Source organism: Oncorhynchus nerka, linkage group LG9b (assembly GCF_034236695.1).
Source record: "Oncorhynchus nerka isolate Pitt River linkage group LG9b, Oner_Uvic_2.0, whole genome shotgun sequence".
NCBI classification, from domain to species: domain Eukaryota; kingdom Metazoa; phylum Chordata; class Actinopteri; order Salmoniformes; family Salmonidae; genus Oncorhynchus; species Oncorhynchus nerka.
In genome coordinates this window covers 26,846,526-26,870,037 of record NC_088424.1, presented here as the reverse complement: position 1 = coordinate 26,870,037, position 23,512 = coordinate 26,846,526, and the positions used below count along the sequence as shown (strand labels likewise).

Sequence of the window (23,512 nt, the reverse complement as noted above, 5' to 3'; positions counted from 1 at the left end):
TGTGCATGAATAAGAGGATCCCCTGCTGTGAGATGGTATCATACTCATGCATACATAGTCAACCTGAATGAATAAGAAGTCTGATATTTTGTTGCAGAAATAAGAGACTAGTTATTCTACACTACCCCTCTACACATGATATTCCAGTCTATACAAATGATATGATAATACTGGCTGTACCAACTCAATTCAGTTGAAAGATAAGGGAGAACAGCTGATCGATTCATTCTGGTCTATTTTTTTTGTCCCAATTTTGAGATATTTTAACCAAGTGTCACATAAAATAGAGAGAAATTAAGTCCAATTCCCCAATAGATTTCTCCGTATTAATTTGGCCAATGTCTGCTAGGGGGAGGGAGGACAGGCTGTGGCATCAGTTGTGCCAGACTTGCCTCTGGAGGCAGCCTGTGTGCCATGGTGCCACACACAGTCTGCTATCAAAGTGGGCCACTCTGTCACAGTGGAACGGGGCGAGCTAGGTCAGACCTCTACATCAAAGTCACATGGTGGCAGCCTGACCCCAATAACACCAGGCAGGGGTGATCTGACCTACAAACCAGCTGGACCCGCTATACTGGACAGATAGTGCGTCTTCAATACATACAAGTCTTCACATTTGATTAATTTACCTACGGTGAGTGTTGGAGACAGAAATGTATGATATAGAACGGATGTTACACTTCACTCCCATCATAAAGTTGTACCATCTAAACTCTTAATTTCTACCTGCAACGTCCTGGACAAAAGCTATACAACCATAAAGATACATAATGGTTTTATTTAATAATGTGTATACAAAAACTCACTTCTCCAGCCTCTGCAGGTTGAAGGCCAGCGTCTTGTTGAGCTCCTCGATGATGCGGCTGGGGGCATGGCCTTGCATGGAGCCATACTGCAGATGGAGCTGGTGTCCTTGGTTGTGTGCGTGTCCGTGGTTATGGTGCTTCCCGCCCCCCTTGAGCCCCTGGTGGAGGTTGGCTAGGGATGTGAGATGCGAGGGCAGCAGAGGGCCATGGTGGGGGGGATGGCCTTGGAGGTGGCCATGTGGAGGGGGGAACTTCGGTTGGGAGAAGGTGCCGAGGGGAGAGGGTGAGGAGCAAGAGTTGTCCATTCCCCCTTGAGGCACACAGATCATCAATTTCTTGGGAGGTAGAGGAGGAGATAGCTTGCCTCCCTGGCTTGGCATACAAGGCAGCTTCATCTGCTGACAAGAGTCTGCACAGAGAGACAGATGAGTAGAGAAAGACAGAAACAGGTAAACATCCATGTTTGATCAGTGCTTTGACATGTTCATTCTTCCACCATGTCTTTTTAAATTTATTTTACCCCCTTTTTTCTCCCCAATTTCGTGGTATCCAATCGGTAGTAGTTAGTCTTGTCTCATCGCTGCAGCTCCCGTACGGACTCGGGAGAGGCGAAGGTCGAGAGCCATGCGTCCTCCGAAACACAACCCAACCAAGCCGCACTGCTTCTTGACACAATGCACATCCAACCCGGATGCCAGCCGCACCAATGTGTCGGGGGAAACACTGTAAACCTGGCGACCTGTTCAGCGTGCACTGCGCCCGCCAGCCACAGGAGACACTAGCGACCTGCCGGCCAAACCCTCCCTAACCCGGACAATTGTGCGCTGCCTCATGGGCCTCCCGGTCACGGACGGCTGCGACAGAGCCTGGGCTCGAACCCAGTCTCTGGTGGCACAGCTAGCACAGACCACTGTGCCACCCAGGAGGCCCCTTCCACCATGTCTTAACTGGTAAGTATAAGTAGGACTACAGATTAGTGTGTCCTGACCAGGGAAAGCGCAGGGCTCTAAGCACAATCACCAAGCCATATTGTAAGAGACGGGCAACAGTTGGATAGAGCAGATCAACATGACAGTATACAGTAGAATGCCCAGGTTTGATTGAGCAGGGAGACTTAGATTAGGCTATTGCCACTTCTAGCACAGACGGGCAGACAACAGCTGACCTGGCTACACTGGGACTTAATGACACTAATCTCTCCATCCGCACAGACAGTGTGTGCGCACATGTGTCTACTGACAATAGGTTTATGATTATTCAACTACATACCTGACTGAACAAACTTTCACTGTGTGTGTGTGTGTCTCAGAGCTCTGTACTGTAAGCCATTTGCCAGTTCAGTCAATCGTCTATCTTGGGATTCAGTGCCAAACATGATTACATTGTATGTAAAAACGCTTGTCCCAATGTTCCAGTTGTTGACAGGTCTGGGCCTTAAGTGTACACCTGTGTTTGTCCTTCCTCACTCTCAGGGGAGACAGCTACAGGAAGAGCCTGACTGACACCATCCAATCCACTTTCCCTTTGTTGAAGGAGATCAGGAAATCTCGTTGTGGGTTTCACATGTCTTTGGTACATTAACAGTGCCTTTGTATTAGTCTAACAAGGGGCATCAGTGGCAGGGTCGCTGTAGTTGGTGTGTGTGCTTACCTGTGCTGTGGTTGGGGATCCTGTTGAAAGGTTTGGGGGGCAGCGCAGGGGGCTGTTTGTGGTACATGGGGGTCTTGGCGACGTTGTCCTGAACATTGCTGGGGAAACCAACAGATTTCTTGGAAGGCAGGACCATGGACGACTTCATACTAGAGGGCTCCCGAGTGCAGACTCCACCCTCCATCGAGGATCGGAACTCCACGGTTGCTGGAGAAAGACACCAATTATAAATATAATGGACAGACAACTGGAAATGGACGGTCTACAAAGGTGAAGAGAACTAATGTGCTGCATCATGCAGGTGAACATGAATGATATATGATAGTGCTCCACAGAGTACACTAAACATTAGGAGCGCCTTCCTAATATTGAGGTGCACCTATCCTTTGCCGTCAGAACAAGCTCAATTTGTTGGGGCATGGACTCTACAAGGCATCGAAAGTGTTCCACAGGGATGCTGACCCATGTTGACTCTAAAGCTTCCCACAGACTCTGAACAGCATGGAGCCGACAGAGATGGTCGTTCTTAGGAAACGATGCATTATTTTTTTTATTGTATTATTTCTTACCCCAGGAAATCTTATTACATACAGCTGAGAAACTATTGGATATAAGAGCAACGTCAACTTATAAACATTACAACTAGGAATACGTCTTTCCCGAAGCAGATCCTCTGTTCAGACTAGAGGTCGACCGATTAATCGGAATGGCTGATTAATTTAGGGCCGATTTCAAGTTTTCATAACAATCGGAAATCGGTATTTTTGGGCGCCGATTTGCCATTTTTTTTTAAATACCTTTATTTAACTAGGCAAGTCAGTTAAGACTGAATGACGGCCTAGGAACGGTGGGTTAACTGCCTTGTTCAGGGGCAGAACGACAGATTTTCACCTTGTCAGCTCGGGGGATCCAATCTTGCAACCTTACAGTTAACTAGTCCAATGCAATAACGACCTGCCTCTCTCTCGTTGCACTCCACAAGGAGACTGCCTGTTATGCGAATGCAGTAAGCCAAGGTAAGTTGCTAGCTAGCATTAAACTTCTTATAAAAAACAATCATAATCACTAGTTAACTACACATGGTTGATGATATTACTAGATATTATCTAGCATGTCCTGTGTTGCATATAATCTGACTGAGCATACAAGTATCTAAGTATCTGATTGAGCGGTGGTAGGCAGAAGCAGACGCGTAAACATTCATTCAAACAGCACTTTCATGCGTTTTGCCAGCAGCTCTTCGTTGTGCATCAAGCATTGCGCTGTTTATGACTTCAAGCCTATAAACTCCCGAGATGAGGCTGGTGTAACCGAAGTGAAATGGCTAGCTATTTAGCATGCGTTAATAGCGTTTCAAACGTCACTCGCTCTGAGCCTTCTAGTAGTTGTTCTCCTTGCTCTGCATGGGTAATGCTGCTTCGATGGTGGCTGTTGTCGTTGTGTTGCTGGTTCAAGCCCAGGGAGGAGCGAGGAGAGGGACGGAAGCTATACTGTTACACTGGTAATACTAAAGTGCCTATAAGAACATCCAATAGTCAAATGTTAATGAAATACAAATGGTAGAGGGAAATAGTCCTATAATTCCAACAACCTAAAACTTCTTACCTGGGACTATTGAAGACTCATGTTAAAATGAACCACCAGCTTTCATATGTTCTCATGTTCTGAGCAAGGAAGTGAAACGTTAGCTTTCTTACATAGCACATATTGCACCTTTACGTTCTTCTCCAACACTTTGTTTTTGCATTATTTAAACCAAATTGAACGTTTCATTATTTATTTGAGGCTAAATTGATTTTATTGATGTATTATATTAAGTTAAAAGTGTTCATTCAGTATTGTTGTAATTGTCATTATCACAAATACATAAAATGCTTAAAAAAAAAAATAATTTAAAAAAATATATTTAAAAAAATAAAATAAAAATAATTTCAAATAAATACATTTTTATTTTTTATTTTTAATTATAAGAATTCGGCCGACGAATCTGCTTTTTTAGTCCTCCAATAATCGGTATCGGCGTTGAAAAATCATAATCTGTCGACCTCTAGTTCAGACCACCACCCAGGAATATGGAGTTAATTCCAGTAGGCGATTCAAAACAATGACACCGCAGAAGGGGCAGATGAAACGGCCACCTGGCCAAATTCAAGCTAGGGTTGCCTTCCAGAGAGACAGAGATTGTAACATTCTGTTTCATGGAAATTCTGTTTCCATGAAACACACAGCGTTGAGATTGCCTGCAATGACAACAAGCTCAGTCCGATGATGCAGTGACATCGCCCCAGACCACGACGAACCCTCCACCTCCAAATCAATCCTGCGCCAGAGTACAGGCCTCGGTGTAACGGTCATTCCTTCGACGATAAACGCAAATCCGACCATCACCCCTGGTGAGACAAAACCGTGACTCGTTAGTGAACAGCAATTTTTGCCAGTCCTCTGGTCCAGCGACGGCGGGTTTGTGACCATAGGCGACATTGTTGCTGGTGAGGTCTGGTGAGGACCTGCCTTACAACAGGCCTACAAGCTCTCAGTCCAGCCTCTCTCAGCCTATTGCGGACAGTCTGAGCACTGATGGAGTGATTATGCGTTCCTGGTGTAACTCAGGCAGTTGTTGCCATCCTGTACCTGTCCTGCAAGTGTGATGTTCAAATGTACTGATCCTGTGCAGGTGTTGTTACATGTGGTCTGCCACTGCAAGGATGATCAGCTGTCCGTCTGGTCTCCCTGTAGCGCTGTCTTAAGCGTCTCAGTACACAATTTATTGACATGGCCACATCTGCAGTCCTCATGCCTCCTTGCAGCATGCCTAAGGCACGTTCACGCAGATGAGCAGGGACCCTGGGCATCTTTCTTTTGGTGTTTTTCATAGTCAGTAGAAAGGCCTCTTTAGTGTACTAAACTGTGACCTTAATTGCCTACCGCTTGTAAGATGTTAGTGTCTTAACAATCGTTCCACAGGTGCATGTTCATTAATTGTTTATGGTTCATTGAAAAAGCATGGGAAACAGTAATTAAAACCCTTTACAATGAAGATCTGTGAAGTTATTTGGATTTTTACGAAGTATCTTTGAAAGACAGGGATGGGTTCTTTTTTTGCGGAGTTTATACCATCTATTGCACCTTAACTTTAGATTTGTGTATATTTGGTAGTTGTTGGGGAATTGTTAAATTACTTCGTTATTACTGCACTGTCGGAACTAGAAGCAGAAGCAGTTCGATATACTCACATTAACATCTTCGAACTATGTTTATGTGACAAATCAAATTTGATTTGTGTCAAGTTGGCTGATGTCCTTTGGGTGGTGGACCATTCTTGATACACACAGGAAACTGTTGAACGTCGAAAACCCAGCAGCATTGCAGTTCTTGACACAAACTGGTACGCCTGGCACATACTTCCATACCCCGTTCAAAGGTCTTAAATATTTTTTATGACCCCTTCATCCTCAATGGCACCCATACACAATCCATGTCTGAATTGTCCCAAGGCTTAAAAATCCTTCATTAACCTCTCTTCTACCTTTAATCTACACTGATTGAGGTGGATTTAACAAGTGACATCAATAAGGAATCATAGCTTTTACCTGGATTCACCTAGTCAGTCTCATAGCAAGATCAAGTGTTCTTAATGTTTTGTACATACAGTGAGAACATACAGAAATCCTCCCACACAGGTGTTTTTGCACCCATCATTTCTTGTTGTGACATCCGCAACGCACCAGAGCGCCTTGTTCCCGTCGCTTCAGGTCTGACGGCTTCTATTGGACCAAATCCTCACATATCAAAAAGTTATGAAATGGTTGCATAATGACAGAATCACCTTGGAGGTGTTACTGGGAAACCTGGTAGAGAGACAGACTGATGTATGACACATGAGACCTCATATGGGCTGTCAAATGACCACAAGTTAAATTGCAGTAGTGCAACTCGTCTTGGTTGACTTAGTCTTTTCCTCGTGCACACTGTCAGGTAAGAGGCCGTTGTTTGTAAGGACCACGAAAGCTGAGATGCAATGAGTAAGCCTAATACAGCATGAGCAAAATCAGGCTGAGAAACAATCGTTCCGACACAAGAACAAGGTTTGAGAGGGATCAGACCATCCTCTCCCTTTCCCAGGTGCTACCAATACAAAGGATGAAGGGTGATTTGGAACACAGTAGGCTACTACAAAAATAACCATTCCTATTGTAGAAAACTTATATTATCACTATCGCTGTCATTTTCATTAACCAACACTCCCATGTGAGTGCTACAGTAGGAGGGTTTGGAGACAGACAGTTGGGGTGTTACATTAAATCCAGGCACATGCAGCACCACTCCAGTGTCAGCCAGTTAAAAGCTGATTACACGCCAGCAGCCAAATCAGAGGAGAGATTAACAAATGTTTTGGGAACTGATGTGATTAAATCAATTCTGATTAATGAAATTCAATCTATTTTCCCTTTTGGACGACAGCTAATGGCAAGTCTCATAAGACCTTCATCCAGAAAACATACATCAACCATTTATGCCAGCAGCACTGGCAAGGCACCTCCTACTCTGTTCAATAACTCAAGTCATACTTCATTTCAGGTTCTTCAGTGACGAGTATAAAAACTACTTGCAACTATTCCCCACAATCAGAACAAATCATTTTCAGCATAAAAGAGAAAGTGGATTTTCCCAAAAAGAGTTCAGTGGTGATATAAAATAACAAACAAACATCTTATCCAGGATGAGACTGGATTGGTAAAATGGAAAAAGATAAAGCTACTCCAGTGACAGCAGATGTATTATTAATTAAATGGCCAGACTATTGGCTTTGAAACCCCTTTATTTTTTTGTTGCACTGGCTCTTGCAGTGACTCTGCACACTCACTGGTCAAAGGAATTGTCCAAAAAGTTTAGAGACAGGATTGTGTAGAGGCACAGATCTGGGGAAGGGTACCAAAACATTTCTGCAGCATTGAAGGTCCCAGTACACAGTGGCCTCCATCATTCTTAAATGGAAGAAGTTTGGAACCACCCAGACTCTTCCTAGAGCTGGCCGCCCAGCAAAACTGAGCAATCGGGCGAGAAGGGCCTTGGTCAGGGAGGTGACCAAGAACCCGATGGTCACTCTGACAGAGCTCCAGACTTCCTCTATGGAGATGGGAGAACCTTCCAGAAGGACAACCATCTCTGCAGCGCTCCACCAATCAGGCCTTTATGGTAGTGTCCAGACGGAAGCCACTCCTCAGCATTAGGCACATGACAGCGCGCTTGGAGTTTTGCCAAAAGGCCCAGAAAGACTCAGACCATGAGAAACAAGAGTCTTTTGTCTGATGAAAAAAAGATGGAATTCTTTGGCCTGAATGCCAAGCACCATGTCTGGAGGAAACATGGCACCATCCCTACGGTGAAGCATGGTGGCGGCAGCATCATGCTGTGGGGATGTTTTTTAGTGGCAGCGACTGGGAAACTAGGGAAAGATGAATGGAGCAAAGTACTGAGAGATCCTTGATGAGGTCCTGAGCGCTCTGGAGCAGGTTCTCAGACTGGGGTGAAGGTTTACCTTCCAACAGGACAACGACCATAAGCACACAGCCAAGACAATGCAAGAGTGACTTCGGGACAAGTCTCCGAATGTCCTTGAGTGGCCCAGCCAGAGCCCGGAATTGAGCCCGATCGAACAGCTCTATATTTATTGTAACCAGCAGTAAGTACCAGTAGTATAGCAATGGTTTAGGAAACTGGCTCGTGTTCTGACAAGTTGTCCACAGAGAGGGAGGCAGAATGCTTACTTCACCCATCAGCTCAATTTAACAGCCTCTCTTAAACCCTGATGGACTTTCTACTTCCTCAGAAGATATCCTGACCAACAGGGGGGAGAACCTCTGTCAGATCCAAAACATGTTTAGATAAAACAAAACAAACAGACAAGTTTTAGTACACCTACTCATTCAAGGTTTTCTTTATTTTTACTATTTTCTACACTGTAGACTATAGTGAAGACATCAAAACTATGAAATAACAGACGGAATCATGTAGTAACCAAGAAAAGTAAAGTGAAAAACAAATCAAAAACATATATTTTATATTTGAGATTCTTCAAATATCCACATTTTGCCTTGACAACTTTGCATACTCTCGGCCTTTTCTCAACCAGCTTCACCTGGTATGCTTTTTCAGCGGTCTTGAAGGAATTCCCACATATGCTGAGCACTTGTTGGCTGCTTTTCCTTCACACGGCGATCCGACTCATACCAAACCATCTCAAATTTGGTTGAGGTTGGGGGATTGTGAAGGCCAGGTCATCTGACGCAGCACTCCATCACTCTCCTTTTTGATCAAATAGCCTTTACACAGCCTGGAGGTGTGTTGGGTCATTGTTTTGTTGAAAAACAAATGATCGTCTAAGCCCAAACCAGATGGGATGGCTTATCGCTGCAGAATGCTGTGGTAGCCATGCTGGTTAAGTGAGTCTTGAATTCTAAATAAAATCAGACAGTGTCACTAGCAAAGCACCCCCACACCATTACACCTCCTCCTCCTCCATGCTTTACGGTGGGAAATACACGATGGTCATCCGTTCACCCACACCGGGTCTTACAAAGGCACGGCGGTTGGGAACCAAAAATCTCCAATTTGAACTCCAGACCAAAGGACAAATTTCCACCGGTCTAATGTCAATTGCTCATTTTTCTTGGCCCAAGCAAGTCTTTTCTTATTGGTGTCATTAAGTAGTGGTTTCTTTGCAGCAATTCAACCATGAAGGCCTGATTCACAGAATCTCCTCTGAACAGTTGATGTTGAGATGGGTCTGTTATTTGAACTCTGAAGCATTTATTTGGCATTCAATTTCTGAGGCTGGTAACTCTGGGTCTTCCTTTCCTGTGACGGTCTCATGAAAGCCAGTTTCATCATAACGCTTGACCCGTTTTGCGACTGTACTTTAATTAACTTTCAAACTTCTTGTAATGTTCCAGATTGCCTGACCCTCATGTCTTAAAAAGTAATGGACTATCGTTTCTCTTTGCTTATTTGAGCAGTTCTTGCCATATATGGACTTTGTATTTTGCCAAATGGGGTCATCTTCTGTATACCAGCCCTAGCTTGTCACAACACAACTGATTGGCTCAAACGCATTAAGGAAAGAAATTCCACAAATTAATTTAAGTCACACCTGTTAATTGAAATGCATTCCAGGTGACTACCTCAAAGCTGGTTGAGAGAATGCCAAGAGAGTGCAAAGCTATCATCAAGGCAAAGGGTGGCTATTTGAAGAATCTCAAATATATTTTGATTTAACACTTTTTTGGTTGCTACATGATTCCATAGTTTTGACATCTTCAATGTAGAAAAACCCTTGAATGAGTAGGTGTCCAAAAACTTTTGACCAGTAGTATACGCACAGTCTCAATCTGCTAAATGTTCTATATTTTGGGTACTCAATATGTATGTATCATGAGTGAATGACTTTCTGAAAGTGATGGAATTTGACATTTAGCTGAGCAGAACACCCAAGTCACATTCACACAGCTCAGTTCACACACACTCATTCACTGTAGGCTCAACAAAACGATGAGAGATGACCAAAACCATTATTTCTTTATGGCACATGAAGTGAATGAGGAAAGCATCTCACCTTTCTCAAAGATCTCTTTCAGCACACCTCTCTTGATCAGCTCTTCTCTGCTTTGCCTTACCGACATCTTCCTCTCCAACGCTGAGGGGAAACATGATTGTTAAATCATATATCAAATCAAGAGTGTGTGTGCATGAGCATTCGTATATGGAAAAACAGGAATACTATCTTCGATATCAAACCTGCAGTAAATCTTTGAACAGATTGTAATGGAGCCAAATCAGAAGATTAGGAAAACAAGGTTGAGGTTTATTTTGGGATCAGCATCACCCATGTAATCAATATGTTAAATATTGAAACATTTTCCCCTGGTTATTTCTATAAATGTGTTCACTAGGTTCCCAACATTGATTGGCACACTTGCGACTGAACCCTAATGCCATAAGCACTCTGGGGGCACTGATAATCATGGGTCCTATGCATCACACTACATTCCCAAGAGGTCATACATTCACAATGGGGACACGAGGGACAGGTGATTTATTTTTTATTTATATTCCTTTTCACTTAGTCTAAAATATTATGAACTGGTGACCACTGCCCATCAAATTCATTAGCAATGTAAAATTGGCAGTGAAATGAAACATTGAAGAGGCCTCTAAATAGTCCAAACGAACACCTAATCCAGTTGTAAAGCACTAGCCTTAAGCCAAGGAAGATCTTCAAAAGGCATGAAGGAGGATGTTAACCTCATTTGTGAGAATGATGAGAATAAAAAAGGCAAAAAGGTAGTGCAACATCACCTCCCAGAGTAATGCATTATGTATGAGCACATCGGGAAGGCATGTCCCAAAGTTAATGCTTCTATATTTAGATCTCAGCAGTTGAGGGACTTAACCATTTATCGCTGCGCTGAACAGAGGCAGTTTACCGTCATGTTAGTAATAATATATATATATATATATTTTTTAAATCTACCCCAGCAAAGGAACCAATTAAGAATGTAAAATGAGGATCAGCAAAAACACTTGAGCAGCACACTGTGCAACAATCTGGAAGTGAGACTATGTGTATGTGCGCACTCAAACGCATAGTATGTGTGCAGATGTGGTGCGTGTGTAATAAGGAGCTACAGCTCTCTCGACAGTAGGGGACAGGGCCAATACACCTAGAACCCAAACAGAAGGCACACATGAGAATCATTTAAAAAAGGTCAGAAACTGTTGTGAGTCTCTAGTGCATGCAGTCAGAGTGAACCTCCGTGTTCTAATATGTCACATCACATAAAGTTCAACATTATGAGCTCTTCCAGGACATCGAGGTTTTAATTCACCATCCAAATTTCAAAGACTAGCCAGAGAAGCTCGTTGGGGATGGGAGAAGTGGAAATTGGGCAGTGTGCAAAAACATATTTTGAAGAACTGGACCTCTATACCAAAATATAATGCCATGAGCAGGATATCCACCTACATTACTAGTACAGCACACAGGCAGAGGAATAGAAAAGCACTGATTTATTTTTATACTCCCACCAGGGTTGTGCTCAATTCAGAATTGAGACTCAAATTCTTGAATTGTAGTAAACAGGATACAGAATTGCAATTCAAATGCCTCTTCTAATTTATATTTAGGTGTAGTCTATACAAATACATACTGTACACAAAACAGACATGTCGTTACATACATGCATATAAAATATTGGATCTTCAGGACAAACTGGAAATTAATGATTGAGGAAAACAAAACCTGTACGTAAAGATTGTAAATTATTATGTTTCATTATGACCTACATTTTGTTCAATGTGGAAAATATTACATGTCCCAGAATGCATTAGTTTAACCCTCCAATTGACCCTAAAGCCTTACAAAAGAAGCCAAACAAATGAAATGGTTGGTGGAAATATAAGTGGCTATTCTAAGCACTAAGGTTAAGAGTAAAAGAACATCGTTTCCAGAGAAAAGTTACACAAAATAATGTATCTGGAAGTGTGACCTGTCAGAGTCAATGAAACGCATGTTCTACGACTGAGTGGAATTTCTTTGAATTGCACAGAATTGAATTCTACTTCCTGTGACTGAAATTATACATCCTGTGGAGTGTGGCCAATTAAAATGTTCAACTCATGAGTTGAATGAGAGTCAATTTGAAAATTCAGAATTGAGCACAACCCTGCCTCCCACCCTATACTGGGTGTTTGTCTGCATTTGATAAATGGCCTCATTTGATAAAGCACCAATCACGGCAACATCATACCCCCCAAAACATGCTAAACTCTACGCATTACAAATAACAGGGGAGGCTAGCATTTTTTGGGTGGTAGGATCTCACTAATCATTCACAATTAAGTCATGACTATACATAATCATGGTAGCATCCACATTAATGTAGACGTGTTCAGAAACATTAAATTCCTATTTACAATAGAAGTGACTCCAATGACAATACATTTACCATTCATTTCTATTGAGGCACAACATAATTCGAAACGAATTGCAGCCAACAAGTATGTTGAGTCACAAACTTGATACAGTCCTTGCGTGTTAGAATATGTTATACTCCAATACACTTCGTGTATTTGTCCAAATAATTATGACGCCTTCAAAATGGGGGACAAGATATCAAGTGCTTTCATTTCTAAAACGGTAAAAACAGAAGGGGACATTCTGTAATGTTGCCTCATAAAACATTTGATATCAAATCCAAAATGCTGGAGTATATAGCAGACCTTTAACAGCTTTGAGGATGAGTGGAAGTGAACCCCAGAACCCCAAAGAACTTAAGTGCATTTGTAAACAGCTAGCTAACATAGTCTAGTTGTTTTCTCATTAACAATATTTTTAGCAGCGCCATGTGTAGCACACGGGTAAGTTGTTTGGTTAACCATCTTATAGGTAACGTCAGCTAAATAGCTTGACCTGCTAAAAAAACAACCATGTTAGCTAGCTAGTAGCTAAGCTAGCTAGTAGCTAAGCTAGCCAATGAACAGTCCCAAAGAGAGAACTGCCAATGCAATACGAAAACAATTGCAAAGAAATATCAAATGTTATTTATCACTTGAGAATAATGTATCAAGTCCTGGTCTATTTTATGTTTCCTAACATCAGATACAGAGTCCTGTGAAAGTCCCAAGTCCTGGAGAGATTGAAGGGTATATCTCCAAATGGGTTATATGCTATTGGTTTACTATTACGAGTCAGTTGTAGCGCTACACAAGTACTGTTAAGCAACAATGCATAGACCTAGAACATGAATGGCCAACCTTGCTTATAGAGCTCTAGCTACTCTGTGCAGGTACCAGTTCCAGGCCAGCCCTGACATTCTGCATATTATTTGTATTAGACACGTTAACTATTCAATCTTGTTAAGAGTCAGATGAATGTCTAAACCCACAAACCATTTACACAAGCGTCCTTTGCATGACATGAAAGTGTTGATTATTTGATTAAAGTAATAGTTTGGTCATTGAACATTCCGTTTTTTATCTGGTTGTCACTCATTTTGTCTGATATTACAGACTTGCAGAGGATGTCCTTGATTATTAGTGGGTGTAACAATTCCTGTATGGCTGACCTAGGATACAACCTCTGTCCACAACAGCACTTCATACTCACAAAGCAGCATCCATTATCTTGGTTGGTCTAGGATAACAGTACTTTCAGTCTCAGGGCGGCTGACATCACCACGATGGCTACTAGGGCTGTGTCTCACTTGGTCTTTCCTTGATTACTCGCATCCCAGTGCAAATGTATTGGAGGTTAAGGTCCCTCCCCTCTGACCTTCTCCAATGGGTTTTTAGGAGGCGGGGAGAGGAATCGAGAGGATAAATTGAGAAAGAGCCTAGCACTCACCCCTCTGCTACACTCACTGACCTCTGCTTCAACCTCAGCAGGCAGCAGCGCAGACAAACAGAGTCGATCTAGCACCCACAGAATACATTGTGTATTTAACTCTGCTACATTGACGCTGGTCACAGTCAGTGGCATAGGTGAGAGGGGTGTGACCACTGATGTAGCCACTGATGTCATCCCCCTGATACTTTGAGTAGTAGGCTATCATGAATGCATCTAGATTTTTAATAGCATAAGCATCTCAGCTGATTTCCTTTTGCAATGATTTACTTAATTCTGCTACACTCACAGTCCTCCTCCAGTGGGCCGGGACGCAAATCCTAATCAAATGACACTTGTAGCTAGCATGCCAACCATTAGAGGGGTTAATGCTAGAAGGGGTCCAGCTTTTGTCAGAATGTACTTATTCCTAACAGGTTTTAGAGAATTTACACAACAGGTTAGGATAGTTAACGTGGCAGGTTAAGGTTATAAAATGGGTTAGGATTAGCTAAAATGCAAAAAAGATTTATCAACTTGATGTAAATTGGACAAAATATGGATCCCATCTAGAAATGAACCCTCCAGTGGTTGGCATGCTAGCTACAAGTGTAATATTTGATTAGGGTTTGCATCCTAGCCCGGTTAGTCATAAAGTGACCATTCACTGTGGTCACTCGTCAGTGTATTTTTCTCTTTCCTCCACTAGCTGTGCTCTACCCTTTTGGTGACAGTGGATGGGAGATTATTTATGACACACATGCTAAATGCAGACATGGGATTAGTATTGGCTTCATGGGCATGTCTAATGCACTTGTACATGTAGCTTGTCATTTCTACACTGAAACAGGATTAGCAAATCCTCACACTTTACATTGGGATGTTTTCTTCATTTGAAATGATACAAATAGGAAAAGCACTCGCATCTGAGAATGTACGTGTGGAAAATAATTTGCTAATAACTAAAAAGGCTGATACTGGAAAGATCAGTGTGTAGGATTTTCATTAGACAATTGAGGCCAACTAGATTTGACTCCTTGGATTGGTGCAAGCGCTCAAACTCTAGGCGGCATATTGGCTTCTCCCTACAGTTCACGTTTCTAAAATGTCAATATTCACTTGCGATACGGCTTTCGAAACATACGGCCCTTATCTTTCATCAGCAGTTTTGCAAAGAGCCACACAGCTATGGGTGTCTCCATCAGACGAAACTACCCTGAGTTACACTTACACACAGGTGTTCGGAGCATGCTAGATAGCCAATAAGCACAGGTGTTCTTGTCTTCCGTAAACAAATGCTCTAACATGGAAATATGGCAATGTGGGAACACGAGCAAGGTGTGTATCAATTGAACATTGTTTTTTGAAAAGGATTTCTCAGTGATATGAAAGTTAAAGGTCCTTATGCTTCCATAACCATACCGCAAGTGATGCATGTTAATGTTCAGACCGAGCTACAGAGGACGCCGTCATCCAATGACTTATGTAATGGAACAGAGTCATGGTCAAGGGCTAGTGAAAGCCCTAACCTTGTTATAAAGGTAGTCCTCAGGATGACATGCACAGGACAGAGACCTTGTCAAATATCACCATAATGAGGGTGTGCAGAAAGGAATATTAAGGTTCATTTCATTTCAAAATACATGTTGCTTGAAATAGTTACAATTTGTTTGCTTCATGTTATCCTGGTGTAACTTAATATGCATTTCAACATTAACATAAGGTGAGCGCTAGCATTTTTAAAAAATGTGTAGATTTACTACATGTAAACAAATCACTGGGTAGATCTCGTAACCGTACTATTGCCTCAATAGTACATGCCTCAAAAGCTAGCGGTTCATTAAAACTACAGTATGTTTCTTAAATTGAAACTAAAGTGGGCAATAAACCTGGGTAAAATATAGTTGCATTTGAGGAAGCAGACCAAGAGCTAGGCGAGACTGATTAGTGAGGGAGAGCGAGGTTTATAATGGGATAATTACTGCTGCTAGCCAACGTTTGAAAAACAATGTCTGTCAGACTAGGGCTGGGCGATATGGCCAAAATATTAACACAGTATTTATAAAAATAAAAAACACGTTTTGACGGTATGTTTTTTAATAATAAAAGTTCTACATTTGCTTTGAGTACTGCGTGACCCTAGGGTGGCAACACATACATGGGTGATTCTGCAACTTCAGGCACTTTGGCCTGGCAAGCTTTCAGAAATTAAAATGTATTGAAACACCATTTTACCAGTATTATAATAGTCTGTGATTTGTCTAGAAATAATATATCTGATAATGGCTGTGATTGTACTATTCAGGAATTGATATATTTGTTGTTTTTCCTCAGACAGCCATAGACAAATGTCATTTCCATCACATTAAAACATCCATTTTAGTTAAATTAAATATCATACAATTTTATAAAATTTCTTATACATTTGTACATTAACGTGCGTTAAAATAATATTCAAGTGCTTTAAGGTTCTCCTAAGATTAATAATTCAACACAACTCCTGAATGTATAAACCTGCCTTTGACAGCTGAAAATATTTATCATAAAAAATATTTCCACCCAAACTTTGTGAGATAACCATATAACAAAATCAATTTTAAATTATACATAATATACTAATTTACCTAAGAATATGAGTGGTGGAAATGACATGTAAAAAAAAAAAGATGAAAACATTTTATTGCAAACATTTTGAACAACCATTATAGAGCGTTTAATTCATTTAAGAAAAAGTAAGATTCCAAAAGTGGGCAGACCTCAAGGAAGTAGGCCAGTGTTTGAGAGATGAACCCAGATTGCAGAGGGGTCATCCGCATAGAAGAGCTCAGTGAGCAAAGTGAAACGGTATCATTTGTGGTATGTCCAACACAGGTGTGGAGGGTCACCTGCATGTGAGAATCACCAAAGTGAACTGCCTGGATTTAACTGGTGTATTTACACAGGTAGTTCTCTGTGGCACAACTTCGGTTTTAGAAGTGGGGGGGTGAAATAATTATTATAAATGTGTATTATTCAGTCGGATAAACACTCAACATCCTACCCGACCGCTCGGAGGTGTCTGCATGGTCCTAAAGCACACAGTTGCCTCACATTCAAATGATGAAACTGGATGGGACAAAAATGCAATTTCAGAATGTGGAGGGGGGCATTCCCCCGTCCCCAGTGAAAGTTGCGCCCCTAAGTTCTCTGCAAAGTCAATATGCACAATGATCTCCTCTTTCCGCAGATTCTCTTAATTCTCTCAGTTTGGAGTATTGGTGTCAGATGTTGTACATTTGTTTCTCCAACTTATTTCAATCCTTTGGAGAAGTCCTCCAATAGAATATGCAGTGTGCCCCACACCTTTTCTTATACTGTCAAATGTACAGTGAACTTCTCCATGTTTTCCTCTGTTTTTCCTCATTTCTCTCTTCAGCTTGGTTTTTCCACTCAAACCACAATGTCTGCTCACCAGCATCAAAGTCAAGATGTTTAAGCTCTTTGGCTTGGAAAAGGGAGAACTGTGTACATGCACTCTTTCTTCAGGTTCTCACAGCACAAAGACTCAATAAGGTTGTCATTGTTGCTGCAGCTGATCACTTTGTGATACTGTAGTTTAGTTTATCCGCCATGAACTGAAGTGGAGGTTGGCGTGGGTTTTGTAGAGGCATGTGTCCCTAACCTTGACAACCCAAAAAGAAGTATTTTAAAGAATTCATATTAGGACATTTTAATCTCTGAATATTCACTCTTAAAATCCTGATAAAGGTTCTGAATTGTGCCATTCAAGAAGTGCTTCTGCTTTTTTTTTTTCTTGTTCCCGCAAGTGTCCTTTTTCCCCCAGTTGTTGCTCTACTGTTGACATCACGTTCATATAATCTAGTGATTTTCTCTTGCAGCTGTGCTAATTATGTTACACTGCTTGTTCCTGGAGTATTGAATACTTGTTGGCCTGTTTTCATTTGCCCTCGTTGCTTTTGCTGAAAATCCAAATGCTCTGTTTGCAGCTTTGACCAGGCCATACTTTCTCAGGATGTTGCCTCAAAGCATTTTTGAAGCCACTTATTTGTCCTTGGCATTACGCATTTTTTGATAATTTTGCTTTAACTCTGCAATGATGGCATTTTGAAACAATAAAATCCTTCAAGTTCAGAGTTCTCTTCATTTTCTGTTTTGTCTTTGGGGAATCTGGTCTATCCATTTTCTTCATCAGTTGATCATACCTTTTTTTTGTATTTCTCAGTTTTCCGTTAAGCTTTATCAAGTTTGACATTTGTCATGCAAAGATCTGTTTGAGCGACCCCTTCCAACATTTGTCCTTCCAGCAAGTATTAGAATTCTCATTCCTGTTGCAGAAGAGGAAGGAGTATCAGGGCAGGTATGATGGCCCTGTGTTCTGGCTGCAAGTCATCTGGTGACTAAGGTGTTGTTGCCTGATAGGTAGGTCTCCATTGCAACTGTTCTCTTTATATAGTCTGTCTTCTATTCCATTGGTTACATTTCCATTTCTTGCATCTTTGTTCTCGCTTTGTAAGCGCAGAGATATCCATCACTTCTCCCTTCTTTTTTTCTCCCTGTATCTTTTAATTAAAAATAATATATATATTTCACCTTTATTTAACCAGGTAGGCTAGTTGAGAACAAGTTCTCATTTACAACTGCAACCTGGCCAAGATAAAGCATAAGTGTGAACAGACAACAGAGTTAACACATGGAGTAAACAATAAACAAGTCAATAACACAGTAGGAAAAAAAAAAAGAGTCTATATACATTGTGTGCAAAAGGCATGAGGAGGTAGGCGAATAATTACAATTTAGCAGATTAACTCGAGTGATAAATGATCATGTGCAGGTACTGGTGTGCAAAAGTAAATAACAAAACAGTATGGGGATGAGGTAGGTAAATTGTGTGGGCTATTTACCGATGTACTATGTACAGCTGCAGCGATCGTTTAACTGCTCAGATAGCAGATGTTTAATGTTGGTGAGGGAGATAAGTCTCCAACTTCAGCAATTTTTGCAATTCGTTCCAGTCACAGGCAGCAGAGAACTGCAAGGAAAGGCGGCCAAATGAGGTGTTGGCTTTAGGGATGATCAGTGAGATACACCTGCTGGAGCGCGTGCTACGGGTGGGTGTTGCCATCGTGACCAGTGAACTGAGATAAGGTGGAGCTTTACCTAGCATGGACTTGTAGATGACCTGGAGCCAGTGGGTCTGGCGACGAATATGTAGCGAGGGCCAGTCGACTAGAGCATACAGGTCGCAGTGGTGGGTGGTATAAGGTGCTTTAGTAACAAAACGGATGGCACTGTGATAAACTGCATCCAGTTTGCTGAGTAGAGTATTGGAAGCTATTTTGTAGATGACTTCGCCGAAGTTGAGGATCAGTAGGATAGTCAGTTTTACCAGGGTAAGTTTGGCGGCGTGAGTGAAGGAGGCTTTGTTGCGAAATAGAAAGCCGACTCTAGATTAGATTTTTGGCTTGGAGATGTTTGACACGAGTCTGGAAGGAGAGTTTACAGTCTAGCCAGACACCTAGGTGCTTATAGATGTCCACATATTCTAGGTCGGAACCATCCAGGGTGGTGGATGCTAGTCGGGTGTGTGGGTGCAGGCAGCGAACGGTTGAAAAGCATGAATTTAGTTTTACTAGTGTTTAAGAGCAGTTGGAGGCCACAGAAGGAGTGTTGTATGGCATTGAAGCTCGTTTGGAGGTTAGCTAGCACAGTGTCTACGGAAGGGCCAGAGGTATACAGAATGGTGTCATCTGCGTAGTGGTGGATCAGGGAATCGCCCGCAGCAAGAGCAATATCATTGATATATACAGAGAAAATAGTCGGCCCGAGAATTGAACCCTGTGGCACCCCCATAGAGACTGCCAGAGGACCGGACAACATGCTCCAACATGCTCTCCGTCTTTTTGCAGATGTTCCTGGTATCGTATATGATCATTTTTTTTATTTTGTTTCTGTCGGTGACCTCTGTTTTTAGAAGATGCCACAAAACAGCACAAAGAAATAAAGTTTTCCAATTGTGCACACCTTGGAGCATTTGAGATTAAAGTAATTTAAAACATGATTAAATAAGCCCAATTAAAAAAAAAATGTAAAAAGTAATAACAGGAATTTGTCATTTCCTCCACATTCTGTCATTTCCAGCAGTTAAGTTTGATGGAAATGACGCTTCTGCTGTTTTGAGAAAGAATACAAACATGCTAAGCAGTCTGTAATTTAAGTGATTTCAATGGGTCTTTCTCCATTCTGATTGTTTTATACTGTTGAATGCAACTTCTCAAATTTCTGCATTTGATATCATTTACACACTGCCATGTAGGGCTGCACAATATGGGCAAGTAATCTGGGCCTTATTTTTAATTACGCTTACTCTTACCCAGTACATTTATTTGCTAGCAATTAGCATTAGCGGCTAACAAGATTTAGGAACAACTTGCTAAGAAAAGAAACTAGCTGTTTGCAGATGTAAGAAACAAACTAATGCTAGTAGATTCATATTAAGAAGCATAGTGACAACTGCAAAGTTGTCAGCAACAGTGTTGCATATGCTGCATTGACCATGCACACTAAACGCAAGTGTCTCGTGGCTGAGGAACATCAAATGCTCTCCTTGAGTGACAGGGGGCGTGGCTAGACCTGTGTGGAAAGCGGCATAGAGAGAGTGGAGCGATGACTCCAGTAGCGAAGTAAACTATAAAAGATGGACATGACACTGCGTAACACATTTAACAAACCAAACATTCAAATACCGGTATAGAAGGTCAAGTAAAAACAAACCGGTCCTTGCATCAATACTGGTATACCGCCCAGCACTATGTCAGACTATTGCTAGCTACATTTAGTTTAGTGATTGTTGGCTGTGGTGAGAAATTAATCTATATAGTTGGTTTAACAAGGTAAACTGATCTTTCTCTACCTTCACATCACAAGCTCTGTAGTTCTTTGCTGTGCCAGCCAAATGTAGCACCACCAGAATTTTTATTTTTTTTTATTTTTTTGTGGATCTGGTAGCAACAATATGAATTCATATTTTTAAACCACCAGTATACGCCCATACCATTCTGTTGTTGGGGTACACCCACACCATTCCAACACAGAAGCTACTTAACAGTTTTCCTTCCCAAAAAAGTACATTTATAATTTAAGTAATTTCATAGAACGGGTGGGTGTTACTTTAAGCCTTAGAACATATAAGGCTATATAAGCTATATATCAAAACGGCTACATTATTTTCCCCAGCAGAGACATTGTTACTCCGATTAGCATGACTTGAATTTATAAATCAGAACAGACTAGCGTCACAATATTTCAGATGATTCCAAGCTGAACATTGAGGTAAAAATGGGTCAGAGGGTGGTTGTGTCTGAAAATGCAGTAACATGTTCTGTGATTACATTTCAATTTGATCAAAATGAAAAAGTAATTACCAAAAGATGACAACTCTGCTTGCGTTGCCATGATTACACTGATTTGCAACACACCTCAGCCAGCTAGGTCTTCAGGTTTGTCACAAACATGCAGTTCTAAAAAATGTGGACAAAGGATATCACTGTACACTTATGTTTTTTGTGAACACTGAACAGCTTCTAACTACAAAATGTTGTAAATCACTACTTGTTGCCCTGTTCCAGAATTATGTTGAAAAAAAAAAAAATCAACAGTAGGCTAGGCTACATTACGTTTCCACTAGTGTGAGTTGGTTCAGACCCAGAGCATGAACAAGTGACAATGTGAAGTCAGTTATTATTGCCACAGTCCATTCACAGTAAATCTTAGCAATCATGACCAAGCTAGCTAGTCATGATCTGCACCAAGATGAGGGGATTATGAATTCATTGGAGAGATGCTTCTCAGAGCATATTAAATGAAACTGGCATCATTGAATACACTCCAACAGCATCGACTTGCAAGTGCTACGCTTAGCTTTAGAGAGAAATCCATTCTGCTGCGAATTGACCCAGATAGGAGACCGAGCGTTCCCTACAGTATCAAGCCCCGGGACGAGGTGAGGCTTTTAGCGAGGCAATTCACTCACCCGTTAGCCTCACAAAACCAAAGTAAAAAAATGTTCATGCTGTCTTGTGTCACAGATGTTGTGGCTCTCACATCTGGAAGTTAAGGCAAGGGAAGCATCGGTGTTTAAGATCAGGACAAGGTTTGTACGCTAGTGATAACACTCCCGAGTGGCGCAGCGTTCTAAGGCATCGCATCTCAGTGCTCGAGGCGTCAATACAGACCCTAGTTCAATTCCAGGCTGTAACACAACCTGCCGTGATTGGGAGTCCCAATATCACCCAGGTTTGGCTGGGGTAGGCCGTCAATGTAAATAAGAATTTGTTCAGTGACTTGCCGAGTTAAATAAAAAGTGTGTGTGGTGGCATCTCTGGTGGCATTACTTTTAGTTGCCCTTTTAAAACATTTTTTTTTAACAGTTCCTTCAGAAAGTATTTATACCCCTTGACTAATTCCACATTAGTCAAGGGTTTGTTAGAGCCGGAATTCAAAATGGAATGGATTTTGTCTCACCAAATCTACACCAGTGGAGGAGGCTCCTCCAGGGAGAAAAGTGAATTTCATAAAAATAGAAATAGTATAGTTATTTATCTAAAGCATATTTTACAATATTCACTTCACCAAATAATTGTTTAAAACACTGTATTTTGCAATGAAAGTCTACAGTAGCCTCAACAGCACATTGTAGGGTAGTACCATGACGTTGCCAGAGGACAACTCGTTTCAGTCCTCCTCCGGGTACATTGACTTCCATACAAAACCTAGGAGGGTCGTGGTTCTCACCCCCTTCCAAAGACTTACACAGTAATTATGACAACTTCCAGAGGACGTCCTCAAACCCATCAGAGCTCTTGCAGCATGAACTCACATGTCCACCCAATCAAAGGATCAGAGAATGAATCTAGTACTGAAATCAAAGCTACAGCTAGCTTAGAGACAGTAGTTGAACAAAACATTTGCCTATGATTATTTTCAGAATTCTTCAAGCCCTGTCAAATTGGTTGATCATTGCTAGACAAGCATTTTGTTTTAGGTCTTGCCATAGATTTAAGTCACAACTAACTCGGACACTTTGGAACATTCAGTCTAGGTAAGTAACGCCAATGTATATTGTTTAGGTTATTTTTTTGCTGAAAGGTGAATTCATCATCTCTGTGTCTAGTGGAAAGCAGACAACCACAATTGTTGTTTTTTTATCCTGAAAAACACCAGTCCTTAACGATTACAAGCAGACCCATAACATGATGCAGCCACCACTATGCTTGAAAATATGGTGAGTGGAACTCCGTAACGTTTTCTATTGGATTTGCCCCGAACATAACACTTTGTATTCAGAACAAAAAGTTAATTGCTTTGCCACATTTTTTGCAGTATTACTTGTGCCTTTTTGCAAACAGGAGGAATGTTTTAGAATATTTTTATTCTGTACAGGCTTCCTTGTCATTTAGGTTAGTATTGTGGATTAACTACCATGTTGTTGATCCATCAGTTCTCCTATCGCAGCCATTAAACTCTAACTATTTTATAGTCACCTTTGGCCTCATGGTGAAATCAAATCAGGTGTAGCGAAATGCTTGTAAATCACTGAGCGGTTTCAGTCCTCTCCAACAACGGAGTTAGGAAGGATGCCTGCATCTTTGTAGTGACTGGGTGTATTGATACACCATCC

At 41.4% G+C, this 23,512-nt stretch overlaps 1 protein-coding gene across 4 annotated transcripts in view; it reads right to left on the bottom strand.

The window, feature by feature from the left end:
* The window catches only part of LOC115114523 (phosphatase and actin regulator 1-like), an 86,982-nt gene that overhangs the window by 16,565 nt on the left and 46,905 nt on the right, over nucleotides 1-23,512 (bottom strand). For all 4 annotated transcript variants that reach the window (XM_065013467.1, XM_065013468.1, XM_065013465.1 and 1 more), the window contains exons 3-5: nucleotides 10,069-10,149; nucleotides 2,457-2,663; nucleotides 807-1,215 (exon numbers count right to left, since the gene is read on the bottom strand). In XM_065013467.1, coding sequence (XP_064869539.1) covers nucleotides 807-1,215; nucleotides 2,457-2,663; nucleotides 10,069-10,149 — 697 coding nt within the window. The remainder of the gene's footprint in view (nucleotides 1-806; nucleotides 1,216-2,456; nucleotides 2,664-10,068; nucleotides 10,150-23,512) is intronic.